The 22,010-nt window shown below is 34.8% G+C and overlaps 2 protein-coding genes across 5 annotated transcripts in view; both read left to right on the forward strand.

Moving 5' to 3' along the window:
* The window catches only part of LOC111710907 (uncharacterized), a 29,493-nt gene extending 26,324 nt beyond the window's left edge, over positions 1-3,169 (forward strand). For 2 of the 3 annotated variants that reach the window (XM_023485102.1, XM_023485100.1), the window contains 2 exons: positions 687-2,098; positions 2,163-3,169. In XM_023485102.1, the coding sequence (XP_023340870.1) occupies positions 687-2,098; positions 2,163-2,638 (1,888 nt within the window). In that variant the 3' untranslated portion in view covers positions 2,639-3,169. The remainder of the gene's footprint in view (positions 1-686; positions 2,099-2,162) is intronic. The other variant, XM_023485101.1, reaches the window with a different exon arrangement.
* On the forward strand, positions 3,124-20,873 carry LOC111710906 (uncharacterized). 2 transcript variants are annotated; one of them, XM_023485098.1, is made up of 12 exons: positions 3,124-3,210; positions 4,598-4,636; positions 6,172-6,319; positions 10,164-10,319; positions 11,083-11,201; positions 14,105-14,508; positions 14,994-15,461; positions 16,049-16,933; positions 17,326-17,646; positions 17,950-18,144; positions 18,579-18,685; positions 19,374-20,873. In XM_023485098.1, the coding sequence occupies exons 3-12, from the start codon at positions 6,176-6,178 to the stop codon at positions 20,808-20,810; spliced, it is 4,236 nt and encodes a 1,411-aa protein (XP_023340866.1). In that variant the 5' UTR covers positions 3,124-3,210; positions 4,598-4,636; positions 6,172-6,175; the 3' UTR covers positions 20,811-20,873. The 2 variants fall into 2 exon arrangements, with proteins under 2 accessions (XP_023340866.1, XP_023340867.1); XM_023485099.1 differs by lacking the exon at positions 4,598-4,636 and having other exon boundaries at positions 3,165-3,210.
* The last annotated feature ends 1,137 nt before the right edge of the window (positions 20,874-22,010 follow it).

Genomic DNA, 22,010 nt, shown 5'->3' on the forward strand with positions numbered 1-22,010 from the left:
TTCCTTTTTGGAAGGCAAGAGGGGCCTAGCCCTCATGGACCCCGCCCAGTTGCACTCCTGGCCCTTTTTTTAATATATATCTGAATAAGGTGTAAAGCATTATTCCGCGCGTTAAATGGGCATTTAATTAACCGAATTAACCCGGAACCGGTGTAATGATAAAAACAAGCATATGTCGTCTTCATTTAAAAATTCGTAAATTTCGAGAAAAAAAATAAAAATGTTCTCAACTTATTTTTTTTCTCGATTTAATTCAATAATAGTAATAAGTAAATATTATTTTTTTTGTGAAAAATATTTAAGATGTTCATAATGAACTTGTTTGTCTGTATTTTGTGTCTGTCTGTTTGTGCATATTTCTACCTGTCTAGTGTATAGTGTGAAGTGTCTGGGGCTGCCTACAAGCCAGACCAGATTCGAAACTTTCACAATCAGAAATTCGGACATTCGCAGAATTTATTTAGCATTTCGCGTAGTTATCAATATTTTTCATAAGTAATTGTGATAAAGACGCGATGTTAAGTGACGACATTAGGTCTGTTTTTTGATATAAAATCGTTCTCTAGGAATATACCCACTAGTAGCCACCCCGTTTAATTCAAAGTTGTTAATGTTCTCTTGATGTCTGAAGTATTTTTTAAGAAGTCGAAAATAAGTATTAAGTACTTCAGAAGACTTCTGTTTAGAATGGGCGAGGAAGTGGTAAGATCAGAAGTTGATGATACATGGGAAACCAGAGATGATGCTCAAGATGAATTGGAAGTTCTAAAAAAACATGAAGAACATGTAGAACATGTTGATAATGATCAAAATGAACCTGAGATAAAAACAAATATTAATTTTGAAGCTTCACTGAAACATCAAAGCAGGGAAAATGTTTGCAAACCTGAAGAAGTTTCATCTAATCAAAAACCCACCGTGGCGGAGATTATTAAGGACAATAGGGAAAGAGATGAAAGCAACTGGGAAGTTTTTACAGTTTCTTCTCCTAAGAATAAGATGATGTTTAACTTATGGCTCGCTGGCAACAGACCTTCAGTTATAAGAAGTAATGCGTTTGGATGGATTTGTATTATACTAGATTCAGATTATCAATCCAAATATTATCAAATATGTTTTAGAATATTGGATGCAAGGGAGTACTGGAAATATATGCCTAACAAAAACCAAAATAGTTTGGTGGATGTTGCAAGAAGGTTTAAAGTAACCTTGGGAAAATGGATGGTCCAGGTACCTTCTGAGAAAGTAGATGAGGTATGGGGTCTCATAGCCACTGCTATATTCAACGAAGATTTTGGGTCAGCAGTGTTGAGTGCAAAAGTATCTCCTAAGGGTGATGAGAATAGTGTCGAAGATCCTAACATGCATGTGATTTGTGTCTACACATCAGACTTTACAAATATGGAGGAGGTTGTGAAAGTTGAGAATGTTCTTAGAAACTTAGGAATAAGAAGGGACTTGAATTACAAACCAGACTTATATACTTCTTTAGGAATTTACAGAGGAAACCCATATAAAATTCGTCCTAGTGTTTATTCTTCTAAAATGAGTTTTCAAGCCTCAATTTTTAAGAACTTGATAACTGGGGAATCTATGAGAACTTCAATTAAAGCAGAAAGATGCATAGATGCATGGACACCAAGATCAAGAGCTAAACAAAGTTCTGGCAGCTCTGTCAAAGGGATCGCAATGAGTCCTCAAGAAATTGAAAATTCACAAAATTCTACAGAATCAAGGAGTATTGCAAATTCACAGACCTCTGTGAGAACAAAGACCTCTGTGAATCCACAAATCACGGAGACTTCAAAAAGCACAGGGAATTTACAGGCCATGGTGAATTCACAGATTACTAAGACCTCAAAGAGCATGATGAATTCACAGATTACTAAGGCTTCAAAGAGCAATATTGGGAACATTCCAGACACGAGTTCTGTAAATACACAAAGCACTGTGCATTCTAATAGCACTGAGACCCCGGAGAGCACTGTGAATTCTAATATCACAGAGAGTACTGTGTTCTCTAATATCACAGAGAGTACTGTGTACTCTAATAGCACTGAAACCCCAGAGAGCACTCTACATTCTAATAGCACTGAGACCCCAGAGAGCACTGTGCATTCTCTTATCACTGAGACCCCGGAGAGCACTGTGAATTCTAATATCACCAGAGAGCACTGTGCATTATAATAGCACTGAGACTCCAGAGAGCACTGTGCATTCTAATATCACAGAGAGTACTGTGCATTCTGATAGCACTGAGACACCAGAAAGCACTGTGCATTATAATAGCACTGAGACCCCAGAGAGAACTGTGAATTCTAATATCACAGAGAGCTCTGTGCATTCTAATAGTACTGAGACCCCAAAGAGCACTGTGCATTCTAATATCACAGAGAGTACTGCGAATTCTAATAGCACTGAGACACCAGAGAGCACTGTGCATTATAATAGCACTGAGACCCCAGAGAGCACTGAGATGAATGAGAAAGAAGTAAGGGAATCGAATGCAGAATGCAGAGAGACGGTAATGCAGAGGGAGGATGAAGATAGATGGTATGGAGGACGTTGGCATGCATCAAGTGGGTGGCATGCTGAAACTAAGAATTCTGCAGAATTTTGGGATGCATACAGGGAGTAGTGATGTGCCTTCAGTTGGGTCGTTTCGGGCTCGTTTTTTGCAGAAATTTTCTTTCAGACTTAAATTGTAATTGTGTAATAGGAACAAATATTTTATAAATGTTTTTTTTTCTTTGGGATAAGATATTGCAAAGCAAACTTTAACAAAGTAAAGTTTAAAATCGCGCAAGTTCCAACATAGGCGAAAAACGTCGAAATTTTTTTTCTTTAAGATTTAAACTTTTTTCCAGATTTTTTTTGAAGGTTTCACGGGCAACGCTGGGCAGTCCAGCTAGTTTGAATAATTCTAAATCATTTAAAATATCAACCTTTAATCTCTGAAATTGGTTAAATTGGGATAAGGATTATATTTAAATTGTCCAATAGTAACAATCCAATAATTGAAAACATCAGCGATACAAGCAAAGAATTATTGTTTCCGTTTTTTTGACATAACTAAAATGTTTAACAGTTTTTCACTTTTTATCACTTTATAACACTTAACTTGGAAATATTGTAAAAAAATATATATTTAGAAATATTATTTTTCAGACAATTGAGGATGGGAGAAGGGTGTGGCTAGGATAACTTTAAGTAAGTCATTCTTTTATTCTGCATGTACATTGTACAATTCTAATCTAGGGCTAAATATTTTCTTTTTATTCTGCATGTACAATTCTAATCCAGAGATAAATATTTTCTTTTATTCTGCATGTACAATTCTAATCTAGAGATAAATATTTTCTTTTTATTCTGCATGTACAATTCTAATCTAGGGCTAAATATTTTCTTTTTATTCTGCATGTACAATTCTAATCCAGGGCTAAATATTTTCTTTTTATTCTGCATGTACAATTCTAATCCAGGGCTAAATATTTTCTTTTTATTCTGCATGTACAATTCTAATCCAGGGCTAAATATTTTCTTTTTATTCTGCATGTACAATTCTAATCCAGGGCTAAATATTTTCTTTTTATTCTGCATGTACAATTCTAATCCAGGGCTAAATATTTTCTTTTTATTCTGCATGTACAATTCTAATCCAGGGCTAAATATTTTCTTTTTATTCTGCATGTACAATTCTAATCCAGGGCTAAATATTTTCTTTTTATTCTGCATGTACAATTCTAATCCAGGGCTAAATATTTTCTTTTTATTCTGCATGTACAATTCTAATCCAGGGCTAAATATTTTCTTTTTATTCTGCATGTACAATTCTAATCCAGGGCTAAATATTTTCTTTTTATTCTGCATGTACAATTCTAATCCAGGGCTAAATATNATTTGAAAAATTAGTTCGATGTGAAATTTTTCCAAGGACAAAATGATATATTCAGGGATAATTATATCACGTGAAAAATATTTTTATAAAATTTCTGTTTGATTTGAAAAACTTTTTACTCACACGATTTAAAGCTTAGGATAGTAATTTTTTATCATTTCCTTTTATTCCCTGTTGCCTCCCTTTTACTCCCCTTCCCCCATCTTCTTACTTCTACGCCCCTTCCCCCATCTTCTTACACCCCCTCCCCCCTTTCACCGGAACGTCACTGTAGCGATGTAACTAACACTTTTTGTAATGATGGATTTGGCACGATTTCCTTTCATTTAAATTTCACTTTTAATGTCGGAGATCCTACGTTTATTTATCATCATATTTTTATATTTTTTAAAACAAATAAAATGGGTTTTATATTTTACCCCTTGTATGATGAAGTTCAAGACGTAATTTGAAAGTCATATTTTAATGTTTCTTAATTTTTTATTGTATAACCCCTTACCCCTCCCCCTTTTTAATTATTGAATTTTTATTAAATGACTTTAATATTAAAATGAGTAAAAGTTAAGTCCTGTTCTCCAATGCTAAAAGTGAGGAAATAATTATGTAATATATCAAAACTTTTTTTAATGACGTAAGCCAGAATATCTAATCATAAAATCACATTAATTATTAAAATTAAAATCTTTTTTATTTGACTAGAATTGTAACCGAGGGATGCGTGAGTAGGGGTTAGTTAAGGTCAGTTTTCACGAAATCAAACCAACTGATCACTTGCCACCAACTCTAATGTTCTGATCTTTATATCTTTGCAACCAGAGGTCGAAACAAGTGTAGAGTATTGGTAATCTTGAACGCTTGATCTCGATATCCAATGTGGGCACTTTAAAGGTAAATGTTTGATCCCTCAATCGAAGTTATCCACTAGATGTTGAAGAAGAATTAAATCAGTCCGTAGATCTGTATAAGACAGTGATCAATCCTAAATCCTGAGATTCAGAACACACAAGTTCTGACCTCTGATGGTGTAAATTTTTGCTGTTTCAAACTTAGACGAGAAGAACTCATAGTCTAGGTTTCGGACACCAGGTTGCAAAGAAATATAGATTAGAAAATTAGAGTTTGAGGGAATTAATCAGTTCCTTTGTTCTCATTTATAAATAAATCTCTTCTCTTTTTTTCCATTTTATCCCGCACTTCTCTTTTACAGTCAGTCCACTCATGGTATACTTTAAAAAGGACTGTTTAACTGAACCTTTAAACATTGAAGAGAGTCATTCCTGATTTACAAGTTTACCCTTTAAACCTTTGTCAATTAAAATCACAATTAGATCAAATTGTTTAGAGTTTTCTACTTTTTTGTCCTTTGCATTTTTTCTTACGTTCTTTCCACCATTTCTTCTCTTCTACTTTTTTCTTTTTTTCTTCGTTATGTTTCTATATTTCTTTCTTTCTGTTTTCCTATTATGGTGGATTATTTTTTAAAAACAGTAAATATGACTGCATGCCCTAATATTCTGACAGACCTTAAATCTTCAAAACAAGAATAATATATCGATAATAATATATATATATTATTTATATGTGTATGTATATATATATACACATGTACATACACATATTAATAAATAATTTTGGGCCACACATACCCCTTGCGATGAAAATGTTTATTTTTTTCTTCTTCCTGTTTCTTTTGGAATAAGTTATTACCATGTATCATTAACTGAACCTTTAAACATTGAAGAGAGTCATTCCTGATTTACAAGTTTACCCTTTAAACCTTTGTCAATTAAAATCACAATTAGATCAAATTGTTTAGAGTTTTCTACTTTTTTGTTCTTTGCATTTTTTCTTACGTTCTTTCCACCATTTCTTCTCTTCTACTTTTTTCTTTTTTTCTTCGTTATGTTTCTATATTTCTTTCTTTCTGTTTTCCTATTATGGTGGATTATTTTTTAAAAACAGTAAATATGACTGCATGCCCTAATATTCTGACAGACCTTAAATCTTCAAAACAAGAATAATATATCGATAATAATATATATATATTATTTATATGTGTATGTATATATATATACACATGTACATACACATATTAATAAATAATTTTGGGCCACACATACCCCTTGCGATGAAAATGTTTATTTTTTTCTTCTTCCTGTTTCTTTTGGAATAAGTTATTACCATGTATCTCTGTTATTACAAGAGTTATAACAAACTCCAGAAGACAAGTGAGGTCCTCTCTGTAAAAAAAAACCTAAAAATTTAATGTTTAGAAGTATGGGTATGAGGTTAGTAGGGAAGGACAGCTTGGTGGTGGTGAGCTACGACTTCGAGTACACCACCGAGGAGGGAAACAGGGTTTGGATGAAGGAGGGGGAGGTTCTCCTGCTCATCAATAAAACAAACGCCGACTGGTGGCAGGTTAGCTTTTTTAATAATATTTTTTAATTGTCTGGTTTTTGCCTTATCTAATGCCTTAATGTCTGAACTGATTGGGCTAACTTTTTTTGTGGTATCTCAAATGACTTCAAGGAAAGTTTATGGCCGGTAGAAATTAAAAAAACTGTGGTAAGAAACTGTTGTATTTTAAATTTTCTGTAAATCTCAATTTAAACCTTCTAATCCACGAAATTTTGAGTTTGTAAAAATTCGACTTGAAAATAAACTTCAATGACTAAAATTACTAAAATGGTTACTAGGAAAAACCTTTCTATCTTCTATATAATAAAACAAGACATTCGTGTGTATGTCACCAATAGCCGGCCAGACGGCTATTGCGATTGGGATGAAATCTTTTGTGGACACTTGAGGGGTGGCCTTGTTTAAGGCTAAAAAATTCGATTTAAAAAAACTTTTTATTCAAAATTTTGTTTTTCCACGGGCAACGCCGGGCCCTTCAGCTAGTATAATATATAAGACGAGTATTTCTATATTTCTTTTAAAACATCCAAATCCGATCGTTTTGACCCCCTTGATGTCATAATTTCAAAAGAACCTGTCAAATCATTCGTTGGAATGTTTAGAAAGATAAAAATTTCCCTGTATGATAATTGAAGGACTGCAGTATGGTTTTGGTGAATTATATTGGCGTACAAAGCCTAGGGGTGTCAGAAATGATTTTTTTTGCAACTTTTAATGACAACTGTATAATCAAAATATTAGAAATTTTAACAATGGCTGTCAGCGATACGAGATAATTAGTTTTTTTCTGCCCTGTACCTTTCCTTCCGGTCTTTGTTTTACAGGGAGTCCGGGAATAATGCATTGATACAACAGGGTGTCACAGAAAACTACCCGAAAAAAAACTGTCAGTGTTGAAATGTTAAGCTAGTTTAGATACCACTTTGTTTATTGTGCACCCTATTCATTAAAGCATTAAATAATTCCGTATGAAGAACTTTATTGTACTAACCTAACTTCCGTCTCAAAACATGATTTAGAAAATTTCGCAAAATTCCCAAGATTTGGTTTGGTTTGGTTTTAACCAGTTAATCAAACTCGTAGAAACTCCCGTGATGTTGAATGGTTTGGTTTGGATTGTGTGGGAAAATTTGGACGAAAACTTCCGTAAGTTCCCGGTCAAGGCATTATTACAGGGGTTATTCAATTCTACAATGTGTATACCATGTGTTAGCCATTTTAAAAAAAAACCTAACATTTGAAAATCATTTAGTTTTCTTCTCTTTTTTAAACCTTTTCCTTTTTTACTTCTGCACGTTTTATTTTGTGACCCAAGGATATATTTTATGTCAATTTTATGGAGATCTTAAGTTTTCTGCATTGTGGAATTCGGGTAATAAAGTGTTTTAACGCCTGGAAAATATTTATTTTTATAATTTTGAATAATGTACAAGAGATTTGAACGATAGAAATTTCCTCCATCTGGCATTTTATTAATTCATTCATTTTTAAGTTTTTAACTCGTGAAATTGTGAGAAGAAAATGCCATAACCATTTATAATCTGTTTAATCAACAAGAAAGATCCGGTAAGAAATGGCTGAAGGGGTTTGCTGGGGCTCTTATGAAAAATAGCAATTCATATATCTGGAAAGCTAATTTTCATTCGGTCATATTCACTCTTAGATATGGGATTTTTTTTAAAGAAAACAGTTTTATTAAAAGTATTATAAATAAGTCGGTTTTTCACATTTACAAACATTTGAACAAAAATGTAATTTTATTCTTTTTTAGATGTGACTATTTTGCTTAATCAGCAAAGTGGTAAAATTGTTATTTATAAATTATAATTCTTGGTCTTGGGGACTACTTTGATTTCAGAATATTGCGACAATTTTTATCAAATTATTTAAAATTACGATCAAAAATCTATTAAAAGAGAATTTTAAAAGGCTTCATTATTTTTGTTTTATGTGGGAATACACCTTTAAGCTTGGAATTACCATGAAATAATAATAATGACCTAAATTTGTTATTTTAATATTTTATTGAAAATTAAGTTCAAACGTTTAATTTTTATTTCTAAATTTTAGACGATATTTATTGTTGATAAATCTTATGAAAAAAATTTATGTCATATCATAACTGAGATATTATTATGCAATGAAATTAGATCACTAGCAGCGGTAAAAAATGATCCGACGATTTATGAATTTTTCAATGTTTACACCATAGATTAACAACAATACAGATATCTATCTATCTATCTATCTATCCATCCATCCTGCCATCAATCTATGTATATTTTTTATCTATCTATCTCGCCTTGGTCTTGCTGACGCTGTATTAACACTAGTACACAGAAATGATCTCAGTTGTGCTTGTGCCGTCAACAAGGAATATTGTGCTAGGTACGCTTTTACGCACAATGATAAATTGTTCAAAAACCACAAACTCTCTCATTTACACACTCGCTATCTCAATAATTGTATGACCGGAAGTGATCATATAGTTTGTATTTTATTGGATTTTGTGAATACAATTTATTTTTAAAGAATTTTCTTCTTTATTTCTTGAAATTTGTAACAAAGACTTTTTCTTTGCATTATTTCAATTTCAATGTTGTAAAAGCTGAACTCACTTCATTCTTGATTAAGTATATTTATTTCAAGTTTAGTGGGTGGATAGTAGAACTCCCCTGACAGCAGGATTTTATTTGATTTGAGTTTGTTCTTTTATGGATTTTGTGATCATATTTGATTTTTAAGAATTTCCACTCCGAATCTTTTTTATTTCCTGAAAATTGTGACAAAGACTTTTCTTTGCATTATTTACACCCCTTCCCTTCCCTTAAACCCTTTTCTCTCCTTTCTCTCCTTTCTCTCCTTTCTCTTCTTTTCTCAACCACTTTTACCCTCTCCTTCCCCCACCCATTTTCATCCTTAATCTTTTAGCACCCCCCCTCTCCCTCCCCCCCAACTCAACCAATTACTTAGTTGCAGGAGGGGAGGAAGGCCAACCACAACAATTTCTCATCCGAGCCACAATATTTTTTCGTCCGAACCACCTCGAAATTCTCGACCTGTCCACTGATGCAGATCCTTATTTGTAGAACATCGTTTATGGAGCGGAGCATAATTTGTTTTCACAAAGTTTAAAATGTTTGAGAAAATTCATAATTTTATTTTTGCTCCAACGTCGCCAGATTTCCAAAAAAAATATTTTTATCTGCAAGGGTTGGACATTAAAAAAAATACATTAGAACGACGAGGATTTCGAGGTGGTTCAGACGAGAAAATTAGGAGAATGTGGCTCGGACTAAATGTTGTTGTGGTTGGCTTTCCTCCCCTCGTTGCATCTTAATGATTTGTGTGGCGAGAAATCACCCCCTTCTTCTAAGNGGGGGGGGGGGGTACCATTAGTATAACCCTGCATTTTCTTCACGGCAACTACTTTTTCGTAATTATCATATAAAGAAGATTGAAATTGCACAGATTCACACAAATTTGTCTGTTAAAATTGGTGCACTTTCAAAAATGTTTTCATTTTTTTCGAGAAATTTGTTCAATCTCAAAGGACTGGGAATAAGCCTCGACTGTAATCAAAAGATTTGCCATAATAGATTTGGGTCGGATCAGTTCACCCTTTTTGGATACAAATTTACAAAAAAGCAATAATATTTTTTTCCCAATTAATAATCTTAAAAATTGAAAATGTGGGGAAAAAAATTATATTTATACTTAATATCTCACAAAAGGTGACCTCTCTTATCTGTTTTAAATAGAGGAATCAAACTTAAGTAAATCTTTTAAGACTCTGGAATTCCGAAAAGAATATAAAATGGAATATTATCAAAATTCTTTTCAGGTCATTCGGCGAGGTGACCGGCGCCCATTCTACGCTCCAGCGCGCTACGTCGCCGAATTTAGTCAGGACAGCGGAGAGTGGGATTCTGCATTCTCCGGAGAAGGGGTTCATTACAGACCTGATAACGGAGAACCTCTTCCTGGCAGGGGGGATCAGGTACATGGATAGGGGCTAATATCGGGACTGGGATAGGGGCTAGTATAGGGACAGGGACAAATGACAGGGACAGGAACGAAAAACATGGGACTGGGACGAAGACAACGACAGGAACAGAAGACGAAAAAAGACTTGTGTTGGGGCTGTGACTAAGAAAAGGGACTGGGACTGAGAGCACCGATTTAAATGGCATAAGCCACTAAGATTACTGGAAACAAAAACTGGGACTTGGGCAGGAAAATGGACCAGGACGGAAAACGGAACTATGACAGAGTGGGACCAGGGCGGGAAATAGGATTAGGACAAGTAATGGGACTTGGACAGGGAATGAAACTAGGACAGGAACTGTGAGCAGGACAGGGAATGGGAATGGGAGCAGGACAGGAAATTGGACTAGGACAGGGAATGGTACTAGGACAGTGAATGGTACTAGGACAGGGAATGGTACTAGGACAGGGAATGGAACTAGGACAGGAAATGTGAGCAGGACAGGGAATGGGAGCAGGACAGGGAATGGGGATAGGACTGGGAATGGAACTAGGACAGGGAATGNTGAGATCTCTATGTGGAGAACAAGCTATATTTAATCTGGAGATTAAGAAAAAGTTTGGATTAAGCATTAATCCTGATATCCACCATTCTAAAGTTTTCAGCTCAGAACAGTTAATAGGACCAAGACAGGTAATGGGACCAGGAAAGAGAATGGAACCAGGAAAAAACAGGGAGTTGAAATAATTATTTTTTAACAAAATTTACGATTCAGGACAAAAAATCCCACTTCTCCACATTTCTGGGAGGAAGTAATAAAAGATCAAGCTACGCTGCTCCTCAACAATCCCATCATGGTCCTCCATCATCAGATTTCCTCTTTGGGGCTCCTAGGTAATATTTTCGCTATTCAAGGGACTGTACACGGAATTTCAAGTCTCATTTACAATACAGAGTGCCATGTCCAATTTACAACGTTACCCTTTAAAATTTGGTCTGATCAGGAATGAATAAGATATCCATTTTTTCTGTTAAAAACGGATTTTTTTTTCAATTATTTTAAAATGACTGGAGTATTTCTGCCAGAGAAGTAATGGAAATTATACATTTTTCAACCACATCTTCCACTTCAGATAAAAGGGACTGTATAGGAAAAATGAAAGTGGGTATATGCTAAGCATTTTAGGAGTTGATCGAGACCCATGAGAGTACTATCTGAAGTTCCTGTCTCCAGAAATTGTGTCAAACTTCTACGAAAATCTTTGCAAATAAAACTTGATTATAAAGAGTAGGGTTAAAACGATTATATTCAGCAAATACGAAACCAATCTGAAAACTGTGTCAAATTTATATAAAAATCTTTGCATATTCCGCAAATATGGCACTACGGTATGCCGAGTCCATTAGCATCTGATTCAATCAGGGTTCAGTCATGTGTTTGTTGTCTATTCTGAACCAATAGAAATATCTATCTCATTTCTCGAATTAGAGTTATGAATCCTTCATTCGGCACTATCAGTAAATGGAAATATTTACTTCTACTGAAACTATAGTGACACAACCAATCTGAAAACGACGATATCCCAGAGGAGTCTAAGTAACTTAGGGTTGCTCCTAGTATTATTTGAATGTAAAATTTTTTCACTTATATATATATAGATATAATTGATAATATAATTATTTAGTATGCATCACGTGACCAGAACTCCCACTAATGGTAGTGCAATATTATTGTCACGTGTCTCCGTCTGTATCACGTAACCAGTATACTGCACTACAATTTGTGGGAGTTTTGGTCACGTGATACGGACGTATAAATAATATCAATGATATTTATTAAAAATTATAAATTTTTAAATTAAAAAAATAATAGGAGCAAACCTAAGTTACTTAGGCTCTTCTGGGATATCGTTGTTTTCAGATTGGTTGCGTATTTGCTGAATATAATCTATTTAAACCTACTGTTTTTGTACAACATTTTATATAGATAGATTTTCGTATAAATTTGACACAGTTGTATATCAATTTCTGGAGACAGGAACATCAGATAGAAGTCTTATGGGTCTCGATCAACTCCTAAAATGCTTAGGTTTCAGCCTATAATTTTTCCTTTACAGTCTCTTTAAGGTTTCAAGACTACTGTTTTGAATCGGGCATTCAACTCTTTAATGAAAGAACAATTACAATTACGACGACAGTCCCTTTAAAGGTTTTTTTTATGAACAAATTACATCAGATCTTGTTTAGATTTTTTAAAAATCCGATTTCTTTGAATTTTATTTTTTACGATCTTCAAAAATGTGAAAGTTTTTATATTCATAGAAAATGCACAATTTACCTTCAAAAACACAAAAATGGTTGTGGGCGTTTATATGCGAAAGTGTATTGGGGGGAGGGGAGGGGGTAAGGGAGAGTGGGGAGAGGAGGTGGAATATAAACCCTTGTCAAATCCTAGACTAAAACAAACCAGAAGCCCGGATTTACAAAATTATCCTGAAATACGCAATTACGCATGACAGCTTCATTGTTAGGAATAGAACCTACGCAAAATTCTGGTAAAAATACAGATTAAAAACTTAAATTTTCAGTAGTAGCCGGACTAAGTCTTAATCATAAAAATAGAAAGTTTAATGTTAAAGTATTGTGATAGAGGGCTTTCAGCAGTATTTCATCTTGCAAAAGCAATAAAATAATTTAATGCTTTAAGCTTAACAGAACTGAAGGCTTACTGCAAACTCTAGTGTTCTAATTCTTTTATCTTTGCAACCTAATGGTTTAAATTTAGACTTTTAGATCCAAAAGAATTTATAATTTGAAACATTAAGGGTATTCGACATCAGGTTGCAAGAATAAAAGGATTAGAAAAAAAATTTGAAAGTATTTTTATCTTTATGATTTTTACTATTTTGTTGGCATAATAATTGGTTTAACTAATAAAAAGATACTTCTGTATTTTTCTTTTCTTAAAAAGAGATCAATTTTTTTTTTGAATAGGGACTTATTATTCTTGAAGAAAATAAAGGAAGTAACATTAATATAAACTGGGAAATTTAAAGAAAATATTCAATGGAGAATTAAAATGAGGACATCTGATTCTAATTCTTTAATATGTCTTTTTAAAAATAGATATTTAAAACAATTAAGTAAGAATAGCGTTGAGATCTCTCAGTTAAGCGTGGTTAATCATTTTAATCAAGTTTTAAATTAGTGATACAAACAATCAAGTTTTTAATTTAATTAAACCGCGGTCATTAATTTATTCAAGAACTATATTTCAAGGCTAAAATATTATATTTAATGTTGCAATTTTAATATTAGGGGAATTAACATAACTAATTTTTATCATTTTATCTATTTTTCCTGGGGAGGAGGTGAATTAAAGAATTAACTGAAAGCTTAGTTTTAAAGTGACCTTCCATGCAAATATGACAACGCCCAATTTACAATGGTAGCGTTGAAATCTTTTTCTGATCATTAAAGTGGAAGATACAGTCATTTTTTACTAGGTTTAAAAGTGTTTAATTCTTAAAATGAAATTTCTTTTTGCAATTGAAACCACAATTCTAATCAATAGTGTACAAAATTATAAACATTGATATTTTTTCTTGAACAGGCAAAGCTTTTAATAGTACTGAAGTGAATCAGGCATTGCCAGTCTGACATGAAGCATTAAAACCCCTGGAATATTAAAATTTAGCTGATCAAGGGAGGAGGGGAGGGGGGGGGGGTTGAGCTCACATAGCCCTCCATTAGTACGCCTCTTCTTTTTATTTCCCATACTAATTTTTCTGCTCCAGGTTCCAGGAAAGGTACCGGAGTAACTCTATGGACTCTATCCTTGTAGCCGATCTCAACCGTCAGATCTTCATCCCTAAACAATACATCCAGCAGCCGGCCAACCTACACCTGGAGAAACGTCCAACCTTTGATAATATTGATAAACGTGCCTCCTGGTCCCAGGACAAATCCCAGTATATTCAACACGGCGGACGCATAGTTCATCCTGTTTACACAAACCATACTCTAGCTCCGGTTCTTCATGCACCAGGTCTACCACTCCAGGTTCTCCATGGAGCAGCCAAGAAACCGGTTCCTCTTCCCCGGAGTAAGATCCCTGTCCCGACAAAATCTTCGACGATGGATAGAATAGTTCAACCGGAGCTCAGAACTTTCAAACGATCCAAGACTGATTTGAGTTTAGGTTTGTAAAAAAAAATTTTTATTAAAAACTTGTAAAGCGAATCTCCATTTATAGAATAGCATGTCCCAATCAAAATAAAGTCCATTGTGTCCCTAACTTTTGCCTGAATAAGGCTTGTGGTGATATCCATATTTTTCCGACTAAAAGTTAACTGACATTGTTCCGGCTCTCAATATATTCGGCCGGAAAAATTAGTTATTTTCTATCATCTATGTTAACGAAAAGGTTTAAAGGGTTCTGTTTTAATCAGGACATGCAACTCTATAAATGATGGGTCAATTAAAAATAAGTCTTCATTTCCGTTAAAAAAATTCAATTAACAGTAAAATTTCTAAAATAAACATTTGCTAAAAATCGGTTTATGCCGAGTACCTACTGGGTTAAAAATATAAGAAAACCTTTTATTTCTGGTTAAGATTACATTATTTTAATTACAGAAGTCATATGTTTTTGGTTTACTTCAAGGGTAATAATTTTGGATTTAGGTATGTTGAGTAATTACAAGCAGAGTAGAGCCGTGCACGGTATGCTCCCTTCCTCTGAACCCTCCAACCGTAATCTTAAACCTCCCGGTCGCCGACCTTCAACCAGTAGATCGGCCGCCCGGCCGGCAGCTATTCGAGAAGAACATGACAGAATCTCTCTTCAATCCTCAGTCAATTCAGATCTAAAAATAAAAGAATCTCTTCAAAACTTAGAAAAGGGAGGTCGGCGGAAAAGTAAACCTGATTCTAAGGGTCCAGTCGTCCAAGGGGACAAGAAGGAAGTGTCCCCTAAGACTCCCCCTAAACCTGTAATTAAGGAGAAACCCTGCGTGCCTGTTATCAAAGCAAACTTGAGCAGTGTGAATTCTGCTGATAAGGAGTTGCGAAGAATAAACAGGGCGCAGTCAGAGAATGATTTGATCAATCCAGTTCCATTCTACAAACACAATACAGACACACAAACTATAGGTAAACAATCAAGTTCCATTCTACAAACACAATACAAAGTACAGACACACAAACTATATAGGTAAACAGTCAAGTTCCATTCTACAAACACAATACAGACACACAAACTATAGGTAAACAATCAAGTTCCATTTTACAAACACAATACAGACACACAAACTGTAGGTTAACAATCAAGTTCCATTCTACAAACACAATACAGACACACAAACTATAGGGAAACAATCAAGTTCCATTCTACAAACACAATACAGACACACAAACTATAAGTAACAAAATTAACCAAAACGATTGAATGGTTCCTAAAGGGACTAAAGATTTAATACCATGTTACCCTTCATTTGTTTGTGACTTATAGCCACTTTTCAATGATTTTCGGAAAATTGCTGCTGAGACATGGAAGAAAAATTCCAGAATTTAGCACAATTTAATGAAAAACTATTTTTTTCCCCTGATTTTTCCACAGATAAGGTTTAAGGATACCATTGAGAATCGAACATGCCAGTTTAAGTGAGGGGTCACTTGAAATTAAGTCTAAACTGGTTTTTAATCCTAAAGCTCATATTTGATAAGGAATTTTTTTTCAGATTCAGAGGATGAACTTAAAATAAGTTTGAAAGTTGAAGGATTTGATCGTAAAAGTGAAGATCGGTTGCAACATTCAGATCAAGATAAATCTGATCGAAATAGCCAAGATCGATCGTATAGAACCAGCCAGGAGCGATCAGAGATTTTCACCAAAGAGCGATCCGAACGGCTAAGCCAGGATCGAGATGATCGGCGGAATAATACAGAAGCATTACGAAGTGGTCGAAACTATCCAGAAAGATCCGGCAAAAAAGAGTTTGAGAAGACTGCTGTAAAAGTTCATAACGATTCTCTGCTTTTTGGTCACGAGCTTTCAGAGCAGGACAACTACAATCCGCCGCCAGATCAAACCTTTTTAAACCTCGCGGATCAAAAAAGACGAATAAATGACACAAGACAAAATCAAACAGGACGAACAAAACAAGATGATCGAACTCGTCGGGATTGTAATACTGATCAAGTGAACAATGATCGACAAGAACGGTCGAACCGTGATAAATCTGAATTATCCCGACCACGTGTTGATCTTGATCATCAACCCCGACGTGATCTTGAAGAAGGTGTCGAGGGGAAGGAAAATCTTGCTCCCCAAGAATCCTCACATAAACCAAACAACAAATTTAAACCACGAAAAGAAACGAATGAAAAGTTTCTTGACATGGAACCGTTACCTGAACCGCCGCCAACTCCGCCTCGACACAAAGATACTCCGCCGTCAGTGGTTAAAAACCCTCCTTCCTCTAAGACCTCAAGCTCTCCGATCAACATTCCGGAGAACCCGTCCCAGCCCCTTGTTATCTCGACGGAGCCAATGTCCACTTCTAGCAGTGTTATCAATAAATCTGAGGACAAATCAAATTGCTCTTCATCTTTTGATAGTTTAGGTCAGTTTTTACATTAAATCAAGTGAAATTTAAAAGTTAAAACTACCAGGTTTTTTATCATTTCTCCTTTCCCCCCCCTCCCTTCCCCTTCCTCTCGAAAATCATTTTTTCTAAGCTGTCAAATATGGAAAAAAATAATCGATTTTAGGGTTAGATAGATAGGTTGGAATAAGCTTTCCTCTTGATGTCAATTTTTCATCGACATTTAACATTATAACTTTATAATTGTTAAAAATACATACGCTTGATAAAAAAAAGGCAAATTTACTTAAAATGAGAAAGTTGTAATTTAAAAAAAATACTTTTTTTGAGTAAATGTTCAACAAAGCAGATTTTAATTAATTTTCAAAAATTATTGTTTTTCCAAGTCCTTGAAATGTATTGTTTTATAGATGGCAGCTTGGATTCGTCTGGTTGGCCGGAGGGCGGAGACTGGTTGGGGGCGGAGCCTAATCGTGGCTCCCGCGGCAGTTTAAAATCCCCGAACAACTCGACCTGCTCCCGGGCCCCGGTATCCCCGGTACCCGGCTCCACCCCTCTCCGCCACCTGTTCACGGACTGGGACGAGTACCAGGATACCTCCGGAAGGAAGTTCTACTACAACCTCAAGACCGGAGAGAAGAGTTTTAAACCTCCGAGACGGATAAGAGGATCCAGCGAGGGATACAGTGCTCCCACTAGTCCGGATCCATTTACTGAGAATGGGGATTCAGGTATTTATTAAAGTATTCATAAGTTGGGTCTGAGATTGAGCCTCAAACCTGTGTCTAAGGAATTAGGACTTCAGCCAAAGCTTTAAAAACGCGGTCTCAGAAGGAAATAATATCATAAGTGGCAAAATTTTTTACAAAATATGTAAAAATGTTCCCAAAGAAAATTCCAAAAAGTTTTCTAACGGTGATTAGCTAAATAAAGTAAATGAAAAATTTTGATTTGAAAGGTGTTACCAATATCCCAAGTTAATTTTTGCATTTAAAATTCTATTTTTTGTATTATTTACATGATTACAATTCCAGCTTTTGAAATGAGTCCTGGACTATCCGAGTCCGAATGCAGAAGCGTAGAGGACGACCAGTCGAGAACAGAAAATAGTCTGGAGGACGAGAAGGAGGACGTGGTTGAGGACGTGGTAGACTCTCCTCCTCCTAGTGGATACGAAATAAAGACAGATTCAGAGTCGGGAGAAAAATATTATGTCAACATTTTTACAGGTTTTAACTTCAACTACTTTCTTCAAAAAGACAGTTGCTGGAGATATTTAATACTTATCAACAGAAATTTGGTTCCCCGTTGGAAAAGGCATTGCATTTCATGGTATTATTCCGTTTTAAAGGGTCAAATGATATATTTATTTGAAGGTGAGGGGGGAGGGATGGATTTTCCCCCTACCCTCTTGTGTAAAGTAGACGCCATTGATTGATGACACTATAAATTTATTTAAAAATCATTTGTTTCCCCCAATTTAGCGAACAAACTCTTTAAAAAAACATACATAACTTTTGGGGTGGAAAATTATTCAAGAAAGTATATAGCACTGTCAGGCGAATAATTGATTGATTGATTCGATTCATTGATTGGATTCATTGATTGGATTCATTGATTGGATTCATTGATTGGATTCATTGATTGAATGATTGTTGTGAAGGTGTATCCTGGTACTCTGCAGCGGATAAGAGTGGACGGGTATATTACTACGAGGAGAACGGGAATGAATCATGTTGGGAACTTCCGAATGTTTCACAAACTTTCCAGGTAGGAAATTAAAGGGATTGTTTAACTTTTTCAAAATAAACTTAAAGGGACTGTCAGCATAGTTTCAAGTCACATTTCATACAAGATAGCAATGCTCGATTCGGAACTGTACCCTTGAAACCTTAATTTGAGCAAAAATGTGGAAAAATTAAATTTCTCCAGTTTTTCTTATAATGAAAAAATGCGTATGTACCTTCTGGAGAGAAATCGCAAAAAAAATTACATTTGAATAAACAAAATTATGGATATCTAATTCATGCTTGATCAGGCAAAGCTTTCAAGGATACCCTTGTAAATCTTTGAGGGTTACTTAACATTACCCCTACACTCCCTCCTTTTTTTTTATTTTTTTTAGTACAAGTCAGCATATCTACCGCTCAAAAAAAGTAGTGGAACAATCTTTAACAAGAAATCTTCTGAACGCATTATTATCTATAAACGTACACAATTAAAATAGGAAATTTTAAAGTTTGCAGGTTAAACATGAATCTTGGGAATTGTCGATATTTTCTCTAAAACTCCTTGCTCAAGATGTTTACGATGTGTCCACTATTTTCAAAATATCTCATTTCGTAAATATTTTTCAATGATAATCAAGCCACAGTTATTAAATTCTTATTCTGATTATCAAATTGATGTTTAACCAAACCAAATCCTAATTCTGATATATTTTATGTTCATTTTTCAGGATCACAGTGTGAACCCAAGTCCTGTACCGGATTCGGAAAAGCAAGTTAATTCCTCCCGGCATAAACTTCCAACAGGATACGAGAGGTCGGTTTCTGTCCCGGCCTCGGAACCTCGTCGAGACCACGACACGGCCTCCAAGACTGAAAGCTTAAGACAAAAGTTCTACCCCTCGGTTCAAATAGGAGACGTGAGTATAGTTGTGCTGAAGCAAGGAACTGTATTCAAGACCCGGCTTGAGGAGAGAGGGAAGAAGTATAGAAAGAACTGGTCAGCTTCTAACCTCGTTCTAACCGATACATTCCTTCTCTTCTACAAGGATGCTAAAGCTTTTGCTAATCTACAGGCAGGGGGGAGCAATAAACCTGATCAGTGTATTGATCTCAAAGGAGCACAGATAGAGTGGTGCAACAGTGATAAATCCAAGCGGTTAAACGTGTTTGAGATCTGCACTCTGCTGGAGCAGAAGATTCTACTCCAGGACGACGACTTCACGGTGGCGAATGACTGGTTCTCCAGGATTGAGAACGTGATCGTGACTCTCTCTCAGAAAGAGTTGGTGGTGAGAAACCATCAGAGTTCGCTAGATCTAGTAGAGAACTCGGAACCTGAGTCTGCCTCCTCTACCCTACAGAGTAAGAAAAAGGTCGGACGGACGAAGTCCCTGAAGTTAAAACTTTTGACCTCAAGTGAGGAACTTTCAAATGCTGCAGGTCCTGATTCACCCTCCGTCCTAAGTGTTCCTTTAGTTAAAGAAAAGTCAAGAATCCGCGAAAAACTTCGCAAATTTTTCTTGCGGCGACCCGGGGTGGAAGATCTAATGAAGCGCGGTATTATGAAAAATGAGCCGGTTTTCGGCAGCACGCTTACTCTGCTGGCCCGTCAGGATCATAGTGATGTACCAATATTTGTTAAAAAGTGCGTTCAAGTGATTGAAAGTAAGCCCGAGTATCTATCTACAGACGGTGTGTACCGTCAATCTGGAAATCTTTCAACCGTTCAGCGATTACGATTACAGATCGATCATGGGAATCCTAACGTTCTCGAGATGGTAGATGATATTCATGTTCTCACCGGGGCTCTCAAACTCTTCTTCCGTGAGTTAAAGGAGCCCTTGATCCCCTGGGAGTTGGTGGACAAGCTCATCAATGTCTGCAATCTACCGAGTAAGAAGGGTAAGGCCAAGGGACTGAAAGAAATTGTATCTCGACTCTCTCCTCCTCATCACGCAACCCTGATAGCACTGCTTAGACACCTTGAAAAAGTTACAGGTTACAAGGAAGTGAATCGGATGGCGGTTTCGAACCTGGCGATCGTATTCGGTCCGACACTTATGTGGCCCCCGGCAAACCTAACTAATACCAACATGGCGCTAAATATGATGCAGCAGAATATGATTGTAGAGGCCCTGATCACAAACCTAAGTCTCATTTGTTGAAAATGAAACCAGAATTTTCAATATTTTTGAACTTTAATAATTTATTTCAATTAAATTTTAAAATAATTTTAAATTTCAATATGATATCAGATGGAAACATTTTGAAACTTCTATATTTCTTGTTTTCATTCTTTCTTCTTGATCGTCCATTCCTCGTTCATCCTTCAATCATACTTTGGCTAATTTTGAAAATAAAAATAAATCAATTTTCAATATAATTAGTAACAAATTATCACATCAATATATTTTTTTTAATATTTATATGTTGTTTCAAATTCAGTAAATTGGTCTTTATTTATATGTTAGATTTATTATCAACTAACACTTAAAAACATATCTAATATTTATATGTTGTTTCAAATTCAGTAAATTGGTCTTTATTTATATGTTAGATTTATTATCAACTAACACTTAAAAACATATCTAATGTTCATATTGGTGGATTTTTGCAGATTTTTTAACAACGTTCTTCCTTTCATTATGTAAATTCGTCAGACCTAATCTTAAGCTTTTTAAATATTCATTCAGAACGGAAATATTTCCGATAAATATATTATTATTAAGTTTGTTGATATGATTCCTTTTTTCCACTTAATAAGTTATATAGTAAGTTGTCAAATTTTTATGTTTTGAAGAAAAAAATGTTGAAAGTAAAAAGTAAAATCTTTAATAGTTTTGTATCCAATAACAGTACTCTTTTCAATAACATTTTTTTAAAGTTCTCTTTGATTATTAATTTGTACAATAACGTTTAAATTATTGATTATTTATTATTTATTCTTATATTTGAATGAAACCGTTTCCATGCCATTTAACCTAAAAAGTTGCCTTAAGATTGCTTAAAGGGACTCTGTCGAGATAATTTCAGGGGACCCTCCGGTTAAAGAGATAAATGCCCCTAAAAACACGGTCCCTTTAATCAGAGCGATTACTGAATTTATCAAATTGTTAATATTACAATATTTACCATATAAAGTTTCTTATATTGTTTCAAAAATTCTACTTATATTTATTAAAACTATTTTTGTATTTATAAACTATGAGTATTTAAAAAAACTTATCTTCTTAGCTCTCGGCATGACTAATTCTTCAGATATTTTTTGAACATTATTATAAATTTGTGTAAATGAAAGATGATGTAGAAATGTATGTATGTATATTATTCAAACGGAAAGACATGAAAGATTATTTTTGAAATGC

The sequence above is a fragment of the Eurytemora carolleeae genome, unplaced genomic scaffold (genome assembly GCF_000591075.1).
Source record: "Eurytemora carolleeae unplaced genomic scaffold, Eaff_2.0 scaffold953, whole genome shotgun sequence".
NCBI classification, from domain to species: Eukaryota; Metazoa; Arthropoda; class Copepoda; order Calanoida; family Temoridae; genus Eurytemora; species Eurytemora carolleeae.